The 17,192-nt window shown below is 55.1% G+C and overlaps 2 protein-coding genes across 7 annotated transcripts in view; one reads left to right on the plus strand and one right to left on the minus strand.

The window, feature by feature from the left end:
- Nucleotides 3,971-13,887, minus strand: ZNF574 (zinc finger protein 574). Its single transcript, XM_021094440.1, is given in 4 exon segments — nt 3,971-5,105; nt 5,108-6,469; nt 6,472-6,939; nt 13,251-13,887. Coding segments are annotated over 4 exon segments (2,715 nt in total). The 5' UTR covers nt 13,258-13,887; the 3' UTR covers nt 3,971-4,227.
- The window catches only part of GRIK5 (glutamate ionotropic receptor kainate type subunit 5), a 60,986-nt gene continuing 53,788 nt past the window's right edge, over nt 9,995-17,192 (plus strand). For 3 of the 6 annotated variants that reach the window (XM_021094431.1, XM_021094435.1, XM_021094436.1), the window contains exon 1: nt 14,071-15,128. The gene's annotated coding sequence lies outside the window, so the exon portion shown is untranslated. Of the gene's footprint in view, nt 11,582-12,161; nt 12,528-14,070; nt 15,129-17,192 lie in introns of those variants that run through there. The other 3 variants (XM_021094432.1, XM_021094434.1, XM_021094433.1) reach the window with 3 other exon arrangements.

Raw genomic sequence — 17,192 nt, forward strand, 5'->3', positions numbered from 1 at the left:
TTAACTCCAATCTGCTTGTTCATTGTACAATGTGCTTCTTTTAAGGCCCCATTTTTGTAACTTGAGTGTGTCATTCATCTGAACAACATCAAAAAATAAAAAATTAAAAACTGTACAGAGAGAAATGCTGCCTGCTCTCTCTTGGTCTCCTGTCTTGGGAAGGCTGGGGGGGAAATGAGAGTACGTGATGGGTGAGTGTGTGCTGGGGAGGGGAGGGCTTTACTTCTGTTCAGTACATGTTCAGAAGTAATGCCTGGGCAATTTTTTTTTTTCACCAATTAGAAAAAGAAGTCTTAAAATTTCAGATGAATTCAAATTCCTGAATTTAAATCTCAGTTCTCCTATTTTATAAATATGTGAGCTCCTTACAGCCCAACAGCGTTGTAAGAATTAAATGAGATGGTGTAAGTACCCTAGGACAGATCTCGCCAGCAGCCTTTGACGAATGACAACTATGAGTCAGGAAACCAGTGAGTAGTTCCATACTGCTAACCACAGAGGACTAACAAGATCCTTCAAAAACAGAGTTGAGGAGTTCCCTTCGTGGCTTAGAAGTTGATGATCCCAATTAGCATCCATGAGGATGCGGATTTGATCCCTGGCCTTGCTCAGTGGGTTAAGGATCCTGCATTGCCGTGAGCTGTGGTGTAGGTCACAGACTCGGCTCAGATCCTGCGTTGCTGTGGCTGTGGTGGAGGCTGGCAGCTGTAGCTGATTGGACCCCTAGCCTGGGAACCTCCATATGCCACAGGTGCGGCCCTAAAAAGCAAAAAACAAAACCAAACAAAAAACAGATTTGACCTCGAAGTTGTCTGGTGGTACATGGTACGTACCTACCTCCTTTTTCAGAACATTATCTCTCAAATTTTTGTGCTGATCTTATTAACTAAGATATTTGATAGGAGCAACTGTTTCACAGACCAGACCAGGGGCTGATCACTGCTGAAAATCAGAAATGGTGTCAATAACTGGGTTTTCTGACTGTTGTCAGGTCTTGTCACTCTTCTATCCTCTGATGTATGCCTGGCACAAAAGTGCTGGGATTCTGGCAATTCAATAGAGAGGGATAGAGGAAGAGGAGAAAGGAAGAGTAGAAAGGGCTTGATCATTTTGAAAGATAAAAAGAATTAGCACTGTAGTTTTGGCAAGATAGGAAAAAAAGCACCTTTCCAACTCTCACACCAAGCCAATAGGGATGGGGGAGTGGGCTGGGATATTGGGCTGGAGGTTCAGAACAGTACCCCAGGAAGGTCATTTGTTCCAGCCCCTGCCTGTAGGGGGTGCAGTCAGAACCTTAGACCCAAAAGGTCTTTTGTCACCCAGGCCAGCCTGTAATAAGCACAAATGGCACACCTGGGAGCACTGTGGAGCTGAACTGGGCATCCACCTGTAGCTCCACAAATGTGCCCAAGGGCCCCACATGCCCTCCCCTGTAGTCATACGTGGGCCTCATGTTACCAAGAACATATTGTCACTTGAGGACTACTGTTCTGTCCCCTTGACAGTTCTGCTTAAGCAGCTGCCATATTCAACTAAAACCAAGCAATGCAAGGTTCTTAGGAATCTGCAGATCACCTGCATTAGAATTGGTGTGTTCAGGGAATTCCGGTCCCGGCCCAGTGGTTAACAAATCTGACTAGCATCCATGAGGATGCAGGTTCGATCCCTGGCCTTGCTCAGTGGGTTAAGGATCTGGTGTTGCCATGAGCTGTGGTGTAGTCTGCAGATGCAGCTCGGATCCCACATGGCTGTGGCACAGGCCAGTAGCTATAGCTCCGATTTGACCCATGGCCTGGGAACCTCCACATGCCAAGGCTGTGGCCCTAAAAAGCAAAAAGCAAAAAAAAAAAAAAAATTGGTGTGTTCAGGAGCTCCCTCTGTGGCACAACGGGATCAGCGGTGTCTTGGGAGCCGCTGGGATGTAGGTTTGATCCCCAGACCTGACACAGCAGGTTAGGGATCTAGCTTTGCTGCAGCTGTGACTTGGGTTGTGACTGTGGCTCAGCTCTGATCCCTGGCCCAGGAGCTACATGTGTTGCAGGTTGGCCAAAAATGACACAAACACACACACACACAAAATTGGTGTGTTCAGAATGCAGATTCCTAGGTCTCACCCAGACATGGTCTCACCCAGAGATTTGGATCCAGATTTGCTGGATCCAAATCTCTGGGGAAATTGCCTAACAGACAAGTTCAGGAACCTTCGCCTGTCCAACTCAAACCCCTGTACCTAACAAGGGTTTGATTAGTGCCATCTTCAGGATGGAGTCTAAAGTTCTCATTAGACTTGCTAAGAAGGAATCACAAGAGTTCCCTGGTGGCTCAGTGGGTTAAGGATCCAGTGTCACTGCTGTGCCTGGGGTTTGATCCCTGGCCTGGAAACTTCTATGTGGGGTGAGCATGGCCAAAAAAAATTTTTGTAAATTAAAAGGAACCACAATAGAGGAAGGGTGATTCCCCCACCACTGTCACAGAGCTGCTTTTCTGCTAAAAGCATCTTTATCTTGGGGTCAACCAGAACCCTCAGGGTTTTTTCTTCCATTACTGTCCCTTGATTCAGCCTGCTTTTTATCTGGTTTTGGAAAGATAAGTCCTCCAATTATTCCAAGCATTTTTTGAAATGACTTTCTGGATGTTACAGCTCTTTCTTGAAAGAAGTCAGTTTGAGAATGAATCTTTTCCTGCAGATTAAGGGGGTCTGGCATGCTGGGCTAAGATGGCTCGAGTCCTTTCGCAGGGTATGAGGTTAATCAGAGATGGTATTCATGATCAACACTGCTTAACAGATGACTGCTCTTCTTCATGCAAGGGCTGTCAAGATATCAAATGGGTGAGTGCTTTACCTTTTTTAAAATGAGGAAAATAAGCCTTCATGCCTACTGAGAGTTACAGGACTGTTAAAGGGAGTTGAGAGAGAGTCTGGGTGGGCAGCTCTCAGGCTTCCCTTTCCCCTGGTTTCTATACACCTTCCCTTCACCTCTCATTAGCATTCTAATAAGAATTCTAATAAAAAGACTGGAATAATCTTGCGGGGGGTGGGGTGGGAGGGTGGCTCTTAGAGAGGAGACTAGCATTAAGAACTGACGGAGCCTTGCCACCAGTCACTCACCATCTTCATTCTCCACAGTCCTCCCCCAAGTATGCAGAAGGCAGCAGAATGTACAAGTATAAAGGTGATTAAACCAAATGAAACTGCTTAAATCCAAGCTCTGCCCTATCTTGGGCAAGTCACCTCACTGCTTTTGACTTCAGATTCCTTTCCTGCAAAATGCTCTCTTCAGGAGATCAGTTTGGAAGATTATTCCAAACAATGTAGGAAAATACCTGAGACAAACTAAGCAATTCAAACATCAGCCAGCCACCCAACCACTCCTCTCCCCACAACAGACATCTGTTGGCTGAACCAGAGTCTAACTTCCAGTAGGTGTTGAAGCACTTCCCCTTGTGAGGCTTCCAATCCCCAGAAACTTTTCCTAAGAATCTTCTCCAACCTCACAGCTGGGTCTCATCCCAGAAGCCACCTCTTCAATTGCCCTGGAAATCATGCCTTTCCCAGACCTGCATTTGCCCTCAGGGACCCACAGTGAGAAAACCAGATGGCCCTGGAAGAGACAGCTCACATCAGGCTAGTGAGTGGGGGCACAGTGGCGGAAAGAACAGATTTTCCTAAATGTTCCTGCCACCAGCAGGAACAGCTTCAGGTTTTTCTGTGGGGACCTCTAGTGGCAAGAGAACCATACTGGCCCCACCCATCACCAGAATGAAGTCCTTGCTCTCTGAGAGCCACACACCAGGCCCACACTCCAGGTCCTCCTCTTCAATTCAGCACATGTTTACTGAGCTCCTACTACTTGCCAGGCCCTGTTCTAGACCCTAGGAATGCAGCCATTGAGAGGTGAGGCCCAAGAAACCAGGGCTCACAGCTCCCAAAACTCTACCACCCCACCTGGCCAGGAGAGACAAAAACATGTAAATGTCCAACTCAGTCTTTATTGACTCTTTCACCCTGGGGCCACCAGTGCTAACAGGTGGGAGGGGGGCATCTTTATGCATTTCAAGGACTCCGGAGCACCCCCCTCAGAAGTGAGAATAAATCCAGTTACAGAACTTATATGGCAGTTGGGAGGGGTGGAGAAGGGGCACAGTATGTACAGGGAGTTAAGGGATGCTGGAGAAGGTTCTTCAGCAACCAGACCTAGTGGTGCTGAAGAGAGAAACAGGGCAGGGTCAGCCGCTGATCTGGACCCCCTCAGCCTCAGCCAGCGGGTAGATCTCAATGGCCTCCACTAGGGGCAGAGCCTCCACTGCAGTCTCCATCACAGCCAGGCCGACAGCAGCCTCTGCCTCTGCCAGCTGCTGCCGCACAGCTGCCTGATGCTGCTGCTGGTGGGTCTTGCGGTGCTTCCATAGGTTGGAGAAGGAGCGGTAGCTCTTGCCACAGTCGGGACAAGAGTAGGGCCGTTCGCCCGTGTGAATGCGGCGATGTTCTGCCAGGCGCATAGAGATGGCAAAGGCCTTGCCACACACTTCACAGGCAAATGGCCGCTCCCCGGTGTGCAGACGCCGGTGGTCCTTCAGGTGGGTACTCTGGCGGAAGGCCTTGCCACAGTCTGGACATGGGTACGGCCGCTCGCCTGTGTGGATGCGCCGGTGTACCTGCAGCGACGTCTCTGTGCTGAAGAGCTTCTTGCACTCGCTGCACTCCAGGCCCCGGCGTCGGGCAGGGGCCGCAGGGGCTGCAGTGGCCGTGCCTCCAAGGGTTGTCGGGGATGCGACTGGTGCGCGAGCAGCCCGCGGGGCCCGAGGGGCTGGGGGCTCCTTAGCCAGGACCTCTCCAGGCCCAGCAGCTGCATGGGCGGCCTCATGTGCCTGCAGCCGAGCAGCCGAGCCCACTTTCTTGCCACAGGTGCCACACTCAAAGCGCCGTGGGGCCTGGGCAGCAGCAGCCGCACAGCGGTGCTCACGGAGCCGCAGTGAGGAAGGGAAAGCAGCACCACAGGAGGAGCAGCGGTGAGGCTGGCGCCCGGCATGGGCCACGAGCTGGTGCACCTCCAGCAGCCGGCGCAGCAAGAAGGAGCGGGGGCACTCGCGACACTTGTAGGGTACTCGCCCGTGTGGTGATAGCGGTGCATGAGTAGGCGGTAGGGGCGGTGAAAACGCACGCCGCACTCCTGGCAGCGGTAGGGGAAGTGCTGGGCGTGCACCAGGCGGTGCTGCCTCAGCGTGGAGCTCTGTGTGAAGGCCTTGCCGCAGTCCCCACACCGGTAGGGCCGCTCCCCTGTGTGCGTGAGCCGGTGGCGGGCCAGGTTGGCAGGTGAGTTGAAGGGCTTGGAGCAGTCTGGGCAGGGGAAGGGCCGTTCACCTGTGTGCGTGCGCAGGTGGTTCCGCACATGAGACTTCTTCTTGAACATCTTGCCACAAATGCCACACTTATGGCGGCGTTCCAGTCGGTGCACAAAACGCTGGTGCCGGGTCAGCTGCAACGCCTTGCCAAATTCACGGCTGCACAGGAGGCAGCGGTAGGTGCCTGGGGTGGCGGGCCCTGCCGAGCTCTCCTCAGCAGCAGGGGGCTCTGGGGCCTCTGGCTCTCCAGTCTCTGCCGGAGCTGGCTCTGGGAAGCCGACGACAGGCTCCTCTGGTGGGACTGGTGTTGTGGGCAGAGGGACACCCCCAACCCCATGGGTACGCCGGTGATAAAGGAACTTGGTAAGGTTGACAAAGGTCTTTCCACAGGGACACGAATGCAGAGGGTTTGGGGTGTGGGCTCGCCGATGGGCCAGGAGGAGGGCCTCTGTGCCAAAGGCCAGGCCACAGTCCACACACAGGAAGTGAGACTCACTGCTGTGGTCTCCAAGGTGCTGGTCCAGACTGGAAGGGCTGGGGAAGACACGACTACACAGGGGGCACTTAAAGACACCCTCTCGGTGACTCCGCAGGTGCTGCTGTAGCTGGTGAGGGGAAAGAAAGAGCTGGTCACAGGCTGAGCAAAAGAGCTCCTGGGTGGCTGCTCCGCCTGGCTCTCCACTGTTGTTCCTCCGCGCCTTGCGCCCCCTGCGATCGCGCCCGACGGCTTCACCATTGCGCAGCTCATAACTGTGGTCAGAGGACGGCAGGGGATCAGGCTGAGACCCAGGCACGTCTGCAGGTGATGGGGTCAGAGTCTCCTGCTGCTGCAAGGCAGGCTCCTCAGACTCTGGGGCAGGAGCAGGGAAGTGGGTGGCCTGGTGCTCCAGGAAGTCAGCTGGCAGCTGGAAGAGCTGGGAACACTCAGAACACTTGTAGAGAAGCAGCTCCACCTCAGTCACCACCTCAGTGGTGGTGGCAGCAGCAGAGGGTACAGCTGCCCCTTCCCCACCTTCCTCTGCCTTGCGGTACGAGTGCTCCACAGCCACACGGGCCTGGCCCACAGGGGACCCCAGGACAACTGGGGACCCCAGGACAACTGGAGCTGGAGGCTTAGTGGGAGTGGCCGGAGGTGCGTCTGCCGGTGGCTCAGCCAGAGCTCCTGGCTGGCAAAGAGAGCCTTGCAATCCACACACTCATAGTGGATAGTACTGGAGCTCAGGGGGGGCGCCTTGGGTGGTGGCTCAGCGGGCACTGCCTCCTGGGGTGCCATCATCTTCAGGTGTAGCTCCTGATGCTCCAGGAGCTGGCTGGGTGACATCAACAGCTGCCCACACTCCAGGCACTGGTACTGGCTCTCCTGCACCAGGGTCTGATAGAGGCCGGTGCCAGAAGCTGCCTCTGTGGCCACAGTGACTCCAGGGTCGGCCACACCCACCAACTCAAAGTGCTGCTGGGGCACATGGGAGTTCTGATGCATGAGCACCTCCTCCAGGGATCCATAGAGCTGGTTGCACTCAGAACAGACATAGCGGTGCTCAATGTACAGGACCGTTTCTTCTGACTCCTCAGTCATGATGGCGGCAAGACCCTGGGCTGGGGGAGGTGAGGACAAATCATGTCTAAACCACTGCTTCCTAGTCCTTCCCAGGGACAACTCTTTCCCTTTATCATCCCCCTACCAAAACCCCAGATCAATTTCCCCCTCTAACTTCTTGCTTGCATATTTCCATTCCCACCCCACTTCCTAACAACCATTCCTCCCCACACAGGAGTAGCAAGCACAAAACCTTCCCAGCAGATCTACCCGAGTCTCACCTCTCAATCAACTCGCATCAAACTCCACCTGCCTGATTCTTGCAACCTGTCCAATCCTTCATTATAATGCCTCACAGCTGGCCCAAGGCCCCACACAGGAAACCATATCCTCTTCTCCACTCAGACTTCCTTCCACTGATTCCTCACCAACACACTACCCATCCCTAGCCCCAGATGCCCAGGAGTCCTTACACAGGCCCCAACGACCCACTTCTCCAAGCCTGTTTCTCCTCTGCTCCCACCCTCAGGTTCTCTTTTTACCCCCCAACCACTCAAACTGCCCCAATGTTCTGCCACTTTCAGCACCTTCTCAAGGTACAATCCCCCTCCTTTGCACACAACCCCTGCCACCCACTAACTCTCTCCCTTTGGTGCCGAGGTTCCTCATGTCAAACTGTCCCTTCTCCTAATACTTTTCTCACAGTGGCCTATCCCATTTCCACACCCAGACCTTTTCCAACTTGACCTCTTCGTGATTCCCAGTCTCCCCTCTTCAAATTACTTAACTCTCTCTACAAATCAAGGCCTTGTACCCCAACCCTAAACCCCTCTCCACAATCCCCAGGCCCATCTTCACAAAAACCTAACCCTTTCTTCATACTCAGACCCTTCCCACCATCCTAACTCATGCAGCCAGGGCAGCCACACCTTTCACATTAATTACCTATCTCTTTTGTACAGTGAGACCTCATCTACTATTCTAATTCCCTCTGGGGTACCCAGACCCCCCGCCCATACTGACTTAAACCCAGCTTCTTCATAGACAACCACCTTAGACCATTGAGGTATTCCTGGAGCCTTTCTTCACATTTTCTCCTTCCTCCCACCCTAACCCATTTTCAGATACCCACATCCCTCTTCCTTATAAAAAGACCTACCCTTGCCCTCACTCACTACAAGGACACCCTGAGCCCCACCCCCTCGCATTATTAACCTAACCTTTTCTTCTTTACAAAAAAAGACCCCAACCTCTCACCCTAATACACTGTAGAATACCGACACCCTTCTTCATACTAACCTAAGCCCCTCTTATTTGCAAAAAGACCCAAACCCACCACAACCCATTCTGGGGATGCTCAGACCACCTCTTCACATCAAAATTCCTTCCCTCAGGGCTCCTGTCGTGGCTTAGCAGTTAATGAACCCGACTATCGTCCATGAGAACTCAGGCTGGATCCCTGGCCTCACTTAGTGGGTTAAGGATCCGGCATTGCTGAGGCACAGGCTGGCAGCTACAACTCCGACTGGACCCCTAGCCTGCGAACCTCCACATGCCATGGGTGAGGCCCTAAAAAGACCAAAAAAAAACACCCTCTTCTCTGCAAAAACGTGTCGTTCCCCCCCCCCCCAACACACTCTAATCCAATCCAGGAATGTCCAGACTACCCTTCAAAATGGTTTAACTCCTTTCACACATACCCCTCCCACTGGTCCAAATCTTATTAAGAATACCCAAACGCCTCTTCTGAAGAACCCCTCCCCCCACCATCCTAACTGGATAGATAGCCAGATCCTTCTTCCTCACACCCAGACCCCTCTCACCAGTCTATTACTCTGGGGCTACTGGATCCTCCCCCCCCTCCTTAATACACAGACTTCTCTCACCACTCTCGCCCTCTCCATGGATCCCCAATTCCCATTCTTCACCTTGACCTAATTCCCTGTACTTTTCAGAAAGACTACCTCTACTCAGCTCATTCTATGGACACTAGATACCAGTTTCCCATAACATAACCCTTCTTTGCAAGAGATTCCTCGCAACCCATTCCAGGGGTACCCAACACCCTCACCACTTTAGTTTAACTCCTCTTCGCATTAATACAACCCTATTCTTCACACTAAGACCTCTCTCTAAAACTCCCCCCAGACACATCCATTTCCTAAATTCTTTTCACACTAAGCCTTCTCATTGGTTTAACCCTTCCAGGCATAGCCAGATTGTCTTTTTCCTTTAACTTAATCACCCCTGCTCCACCCCTAAACCCCTCCCTGGCCACCCAACTGCCCTCTAACCGTCCATCCTCCTCCACCCTCCTTCGGTCCTGGACTGTCCCATCCCCAAACCCTTTGCCGAGTACTCCCTGGAGCCTTGGAGACCCTCCTGGGGGCAGCTTTAACACCTCCGTTTCCACCCAGGTCCCTGCCAGCCCCTAGCCCGAGTCCCGTCCCTCTTCACTCAGCCCCTCCCACGACTCCAGCCCTCTTCGCACCCGCCGCCCCGGCCCGCGCCCGACCTCGCGCCCCGCGGGCCGTTGGTACCGCTCCGCCCTCACCTCCAGGCGCGCGCCCCCCTCTGGCCCTCTGAGCAGGCAAGGTGGCAAGAGTAGGCCGCGGGGGGGAGGTTCGGGAACCCGGCCGGCCCTTCGGGCGCCCGCCCGCACTTACCTGCCTCCGCCGTCTCGCACGGCCCGGGCCCGGGCCCGGGCAGCCGCTCCCCTGGCACGGCCACCCTAGCGCTGCGCCCTCTCTAGCTCCCGCCGTCCCCTCTCGTCTGCTCCGCAGCCTCGCTCTCGCTCCCAATCGCCCCCAGCAACGCCCCTCCCACCTTCCTCTTCGGCCGCCGCGCGGATGGCCGAATTCGCCCAATCATCGCCCGTCTGGCCCTTGCCGTTCGGCCAATAGGCGCTCACGTCTTCGAGCCTTGGACCAATAGTATGGGGCATCGGTAGTCCCCACGCAGCGCCCAGCCAATCCTCTAGCGATGTACCCTCACCGGCCGCCCCCTCCCCCCCGTGCCCGCCCTCTTACGCCCCCTGAAGGATGCTCCTCCTCCACCCCCTCGACTCTGCTTGACGGCTCGAGATGGGAGGGCAGCGCGGTGACGTCAGACGGCGGAGTGGTGCTTTGGGCGCCATCTTGGGGGCTCCAGGCGGAAGGCGCGTTGCGGGGGAGGGGGAAGTGGGGGAAATTGAGGCACGCAGCACCGGGAGGCCGGGGGCAGGGTAACTTGAGGCGCAGGAACCCCGGAGGAGCGAAGGGAAAGAGTGAAGTACCCACCAGTCACCGCGAGGAGAGAGAGAAAACTAGCTTCAATTGCACGGACGGAGAAAAAGGGGACGTCAAAGGTCCAGACTCACTTCGTTAGAGAATAAAGGCAGCGAGAAGGGAGGAAAGAAAAACCGAAAGACCTTGGTTCGGAGGGGAGAAGAAATGTCGGAAGAAAAGCAAGGAGAGAGGGAATCTGAGAGAACAAGGAGAACCTAAAGAATAAGGGAGGAAATGGGAAATAGAAGGAGAAAAAGTAAAAGCCGCGATGGGCGGTTTTGAAGAAACGGGAAATGGGGGGGGTAGATGACCTGAAGGACAACCAGGGTGAAAACCTGAAGGAAGTGACCCTGTAACGCCTGGTCTGTATCCTCCTTACTTCCCTGGTGCCCTCCTTCCAGGCCTCCAGGGCACAGGGAAGGAGGAGTCCCCATGTGTCGAGGGGCTCAGACCCTTCCAACTCACCATCCCTTTCTGGCCCTCAGGGCCTTAGGAACAAGTTGCCTCAGCTCTCTTGTTTTCAGAGCTATTTTCTAAGGATAGGAGAGCAGCAAAAAATTAACTTGTTCTAACTGCCCCCCCTCCCCCCTCCCGTTTCTCCTATAAGTAAACTGAGTCTAGAGGAATTGGTCATTTACCTTCCTGAGGCCAAAAAGCTACTAGGAGACCCCAAACACCAAGTAAGACCTAGGTCTGACTCCTCAGCCATCACATTTATTATGTTTTTCAATTAGATTGTAACTGGGTGTCCTAACTCGCTCCTAGATTAAACTCAACACCATGTTCATGTAATTAGACCCGACTTCCTGGATTGGAATCCTGGCCCTGCCACTTCCTTGCTCTTGTCTTGGGCAAGCTGACTTCTCTGTGCCTCAGTTTCCTCATCTGGGACATAACAGCCCCTGACTCATGTGAGTCAAAGCTATGTAAGAGTTATTTTTATTAGGGCCTCAAGGAGCCTGGTAGCAACAACTAAGCCATCCTGAGTGCATTATAACTTGCAAAGTATGCTCAGTGCTTTCCATGCATTATTCGTTTTAATCCTCTCAATGACCCTAGGAAGGAGGAACTATTGCTCTCGCTTTGCAAAGAAACTGAGGCTCAGAAATTAAATAACTTGTCCATCATTAGGAAGAAACAGAATTCCAACCCAGGAATTGACTCCTGGGTCTATACTCTTGGTGCCCAGGCTCTGCTGCTTGGCAGGTGGGACGTGCAGAGTGGCATTCTAAATACATGAATTCAAAAAGCAGAGAAAAGTTGGTGGTAATCAGTTAACTCTAAGGTTGGTAATCTGGATTTGCTCTCAGGGTGAAGTCACCTGGGACAGGAACGTGAGCATCTGGAAGCTAGATTTAGGCTTTGACAGGCGCCATACCCTCAGGCAGATTCCCTCTCCCACTGAGGCCTCCTTTCTCCATTTAAAAATGAAAAGGTGGGAGTTTCTGTCATGGCTCAGTGGTAACCCAACCTGACTAGTGTCCCTAAAAATGAAAAGGTCGCTCAGTGGCAACCTGACTGGTATCTACAGGGAGGTGGGCTCAGTCCCTGGCCCTGATCAGTGGGTTAAGGATCAAGGATCCGGTGTTGCCATGGAGCTGTGGTGTTAGTCCACAGATGCTGCTCGCTGCTCAGATTTTTTTTTTTTTTTTTTTTTTTGTCTTTTTTTGTTGTTGTTGTTGCTATTTCTTGGGCCGCTCCCGCGGCATATGGAGGTTCCCAGGCTAGGGGTCCAATCAGAGCTGTAGCTGCTGGCCTACGCCAGAGCCACAGCAACTCGGGATCCGAGCCGAGTCTGCAACCTACACCACAGCTCACGGCAACGCCGGATCGTTAACCCACTGAGCAGGGGCAGGGACCAAACCCGCAACCTCATGGTTCCTAGTCGGATTCGTTAACCACTGCGCCACGACGGGAACTCCTCGCTGCTCAGATTTTGTGTTGCTGTGGCTGTGGTGTAGGCCGGTGGTTTACAGCGCCAATTTGACCCCTAGCCTGGGAACTTCCATGTGCCACAGATGTGGCCCTAAAAAAAAGACGAATAAAAATAAAATGAACAGGTGAGGGGGAGGGATAAATTAGGAGTTTGGGGTTAATTACCTAAATTAACAGATAACCTACAAGGGAAGATAATCTGAAAAAGAGTATATGTATAATTGAATCACTTCACTGTACACCTGAAACTAACACAGCATTGTAAATCAACTGTATGTCAACAACAAGAATTTTAAATGTAAATCCATACTTCACAGAAAAACAAAAGAAAAAGAAAATGGAAGGCTCTGGCTTGGCTTGTCAGGCCCCTTTCTGCTCCACCCTTCTGCTTGGACTTCCCAGTTTATCTGGATTGACTGGATCCCTTCACTTCAGATGATATAAGGGTAAGATGAGGCCTGCATCAGTTTTTCTGGAGGTGGTGGCACAGGAATAGGACTTCTGGGACAAGTTCAATTTAGAGAGAATAGGCATTTTATGCTGGAGTCCCTGCATAAGCAAAGGCCTAAAGGCCAGGGCAAGTGAGTCTGGACTTTCAGGCCCGTTGAGGGTGGGTGTTAGGGGCCCAAGTATGATGAGGTGTATGCAGAGTTGGAGGTCCTTCAGGGTCAGGCGTATGTGTCAGACATACATTGGGGATGCCCACATGCCACCTGCAGAGGGCCTCCCATGTCAGGTCGGTGTGACAGTTGCCATGTGCCAAGTGTGTGTGTGCATGCACGCAAGGCATTTGGTCACGTGTGCTGGGGGCTGCACGTGAGTGTGTCCGTGTCTCCGCCCCATCACGAGAATTGGGGGTGGTGGTGAGTCACGGACTCAGCCTTTAGCGCCAACTGTCATGTTCCTTCCCCCCAAATTTCATCCCCCACCCAGCCGTGCACCACCCACCCCCACTCCAAGATCTGTGTCGCTGCTTCTCTCCTCCATCCCCCTGCCCTGCTCAGCACTCTGCGAGAGGGAGGGTGTCTCCCACTTCTGCTGGCTCTGCCCTTCAGCTCCTTGCCCTTTTCTACTGCTTCTCTTCTCCTTGGGTGGCTCTTCTCCCCACCCACTCATCTCCAGGGGTCCCAAGGATTTCTCTCTGCATTATGGAGAATTCCCATACTCACCTCCCATCCCTTCGCCTCCATGGGGGCTACTTCTGTTTCTGGGGGCTTCTCCTTTCTCTCCATGGGCAGGCTGCTCCTGCCTCAGTGGGCCCTTAGTGTCCACATTCTACCCTTGTGGGTTTCCTGGTGTCTGTGGGCCTCCCCTCATTTCCAGGACCCTCTCCCACTTTCCTTGGCCCCCCTCCCTGTCTCTGTGATCTACTGCCTTGTTCCCCTGTCTGTGGGTCTCTCCTCCTGTCCATGGTTTTCTGTTACCATGGACCGCTCCCTGTGCCCAAGGCGTGCTTTCTGTTCCCATGGGCCTCTCTCCATCTTCCTGTGGGCTCTGAGTCCGCGAGCTGGCCTTGTCTCTGAGGTCCTTAGCTTATGTCTGTGGTCTGCTCCCTTGTCTTGATGCCTTTCTTGCCTCTGGGCTTGTCCTTGTCCTTGTGGGGGTTGTGGACCTTGGTCCACCTCTGTGGCTCTTGATGGCTGTCTTGCTGTTTCTCTGCATTTTTCTTCAGCTCTGTAGCCCTCTCCCCTCAGCTCCATGGCCTTCTCCTTAGGTCTCCCAGCCTTTCCTGTGCCCAAGGGCTGCCTGGGCAGGGCGGTGGCATGGTGTGGTGGAGGGGGTGGCCCGGGGGTGGGCCCTCTGTCCGATGCAGCGCCTTCCCCTCATCAGCATTCTCCTCGTGCCCCCCCCCCCCAGTCAGGACCAATAAGGCTCCCTCTCCCAGGGCTCCCCTCCCTCCCTCTCTTCTCTCTCTCTCTCTCTTTCTCTCTCTCTCTCCTCTCTCTCTGTCTCTCTCTCCTCTCTCCTCTCTCTCTCCCCCTTTCTGCCTGCCTCCCTCCCTTCCTCCTGCCCGTCCTCCTCCCTGTCTCCCTCCCTCCCTCCTTCATCTCTCTCCCCCGCCCCCCTGCGCTCCAGGACCCAGCGCGGGCGGCAGGCGGGCAGGCAGGCGGTGGCCTCAGAGGGGAGAAGGAGAAGTGGTGGCGGCGGCGGTGGTGGCGGTGGCAGCCAGCAGCAGGGAGGCAGGCCCAACTGGGAATCCGGAGCCGGCTGCCGCTCCTCACTGGGGACCAGGAGTCCGTGGCCAGGCCCTTCCACTGAGGCCCTGCGCTGGGCGCCCCCAGGACACCCCACCCTCCTCTGCCTTCCTCTTCCACCTGCTTCTCTCCATCCTCCCCTCCCTCCTCCTCTCTCTCCTCCCCACCTCCACCTCTCCCGCCCCCTGGTCAGCGGCGGCGGGTCTCCCAGCACCCATCCTTGCCAGCCCTTCCACTCCTCAGCCTCTCCCCACCCCCAGCATGCTTTCCCGAGGGGGCTGAGGGCTTGAGGACTCCAGGCCCTAGCCTCATCAGGGCAGGGCAGGGCTCCAGGGGGGAGGGGGGAAGGGGTGGCCCCCTCCCCCCAACACACCCTCCCCTCCCCCACTTCTCCTGATGGCCGGCTTCCCTGTCTCCACCCAGTCCTCGCCCCCCGAGGCCCCCCAGGCAGGCCTGGCTAGGGGAGGGGGCGGGGGCCCTTGCCCGGGCCGGCTTCCCCCTCCCCCGGCTCTGCCTGTGCCCCCTCCCTTGCGTTTTCACCTTCCTCCCTCCTTTCCTCCCTCCTTCCCCTCCATTTGCTCCTTCCCCCTCTCCTCTCTCCCCTTCCCTCCTCCATTTTCTCCTTTCCCCTTCCTCCCCTCCTGGCCCGCCCTCTCCTTTTCCACCTGTCCTTCCTCCCTGCTCCCCAGGAGCCCCCGTTTTGGATTAGTTGAGGGCCACCGGCGGAGGCGGGGGAGGGGGCCCCCGTGGACTGCCCTCTCCCCCGCCCCAGCCACACCACCCAGCGCCAGAGCGTCTCCCCGTCGATCCTCGGGCCTCGAGGGAGCCCAGCCCTCCGTCCCACCAGGATCCGTGAGTGTCTGCAGGCGGGGGTGGGGGTTTGGGGGGCCGGGGCAGGGCCTGGGTCCTGGAAGCCTGGGCTCATGGCAGCCTGGCCACATTCCCCTGCTCCCAAGACCGGCAAATGCCCTCCCCCACCAGGGCCTGCCCTGCACGCTCCCGCTCGCAGCCTCCATTCCCCTCGGCCTTCCTCACCCCTTCCTCTGGGTACCCGGCCCAGCCTTGCCCCCACCAGCCCCCAGCTCGTGGGCTCCTGAGGGGCCGACTGGCTCTTACTTGCGGTCTCACTCCTTTTCCGGGACTCCTGGCAGGTCTCCGCCCTTGCTTGCTCCAGCCTTGGTCCCATGGTGACCGGCTCTGCTCTCTCACTCTGTTTCTGCCTCACCTTTCCTCTGAGCTTCAGCCTTTCTGCCTGCCACGGGCCCCATCCCATCTGCTCACTATCTCTTGGAAGTGTCTTTCCGTTTTTGAGTCTTCATGTGTCTCTTGGGTCTTTCTCTGACTCTGTCCAACTTCTTTCTCTTTGCTGTTAGTCCAACCCTTTCTCAACATGTCTCTGTTGCTCTCTCAGAACTCCCCTGACTCCCGTCTCTCTCTCTGGGAGGATCCCATGCCCGCTGCAGCCCTCTCTCCACTGCCCTCTGTCCGCTGTTCGCTTTGCATGTGCCTCTGCTCACCTGTCTGCCTCCCTCACTAACTCTGGGCCTGGAGTCTCCTTCTCTTTTCTGCGTTCCTCCCTCAGAGCCACCCTGAGTCCTGCCTCCTCCATCCCTCTCTCCTTAGCCACTGCCCCCCTCCATGGTCCTCTTTGCCTTTTCCTTGCAGGTCCCCCCCATTCTCTCTTCCCACTTCTGCGTTCCTCCGGTTTCCATTCCTTGCCTGCCTTGGGGCTTGCAGGCTCTGGGATGGACCCCACCCCCCTTCTAAGGTGCTATGAGTGGATGCCCCTCTGTGTAGACCCCCACCCCGCAGTGTGGGCGCTTGCCCTGGCGCCTGCCTGTGCCCCGCCAGGTCCTTCCCTCTTCCTCCCGCATCCGTTATCGCTCCCTGACTCTCACGCCTTCTCTCTCATGGTTGGAAGTCCATCTCTCTCTATCTCTGTCCCCTTCTTCTATAGAGAAGCTGCATGGCTCTCATGTACGTTTTTCTCCCTGTTTCTCTCTCTTTCTACCTCACCCACAGTTTTGCAATTCTCTCCTACCCACAGTTCTTGTACCTGTTAATTTTTTGCCCTCTCTCTCATCCCATTTGCCTTCTCGCCTTTGCAGTCTCTCTCGCTTGCCCACTCCTCTGTCTTCCTCCCCTGGCAGGGCCCTTTCTGCTCACTCAGCTGCTGTGTTTCCATCTTTATCTGGCTTTGCCTGAGTCTCTGGGCCCTGGGGGGCTCAGTCTTGAGTCCCTGCTCCTCTCTCTCATGCTCTCCGGCTTGTCTGTCCCCTTTGGTGTCTTACTTCCAGGCGATGTCTGTGTGTCCTCTCTCAGTTAGCCCCACTTACTTCCTTTTGGTCTGTCTTTCTATCTGTGCCTTCCTGTGCCTCTGTGGCTACCTGCTGCCCCCAGTCCTGTCCCTGCACTATCTCTTTCAGCTTCCACCTGTGTCTCCCACCTGTGGGTCCCTGCCCTCTGGCCTTTGTCTCTTTCTTGGTCTTTTTGTGCTCTAGTCTCTGCTCCTTGATTTGCCTCCAGAAGTCCCTGGTGTCTTAGGCTGACCCCCTCACTCCTGCCTTTCTAGCCCTGCGCTCCACCCCTCCCTGCTGTCATTTCTCCTTCTGGTCTCTCCCTACTTCCCTTGCTCCTCCACCCTTGACAGGTCTTCACCTTAGATGGAAATTACAGTCTATGGCCCTGAGCTGACCAGCATGCCCTTCCACCCCCAGCTTGTCTTTCCCAGCAGTCCCAGGAGAGAGGGGACTTGCTCAAGGTCACCTGGGCGTCAGAGGCGGAGCAGGGACTGACGAGGCCTCCTGCTGCCCTGGTCTAGGGGTTTTCTGGCTGCAGGGGACAGTCTGAAGTGTTGCATTGTGCCTCTACCCCCTATGAGCAGGTTTCATTGGCCATCTCATTAGCTTAAGAGCT

The sequence above is a fragment of the Sus scrofa genome, chromosome 6 (genome assembly GCF_000003025.6).
Source record: "Sus scrofa isolate TJ Tabasco breed Duroc chromosome 6, Sscrofa11.1, whole genome shotgun sequence".
NCBI lineage: Eukaryota > Metazoa > Chordata > Mammalia > Artiodactyla > Suidae > Sus > Sus scrofa.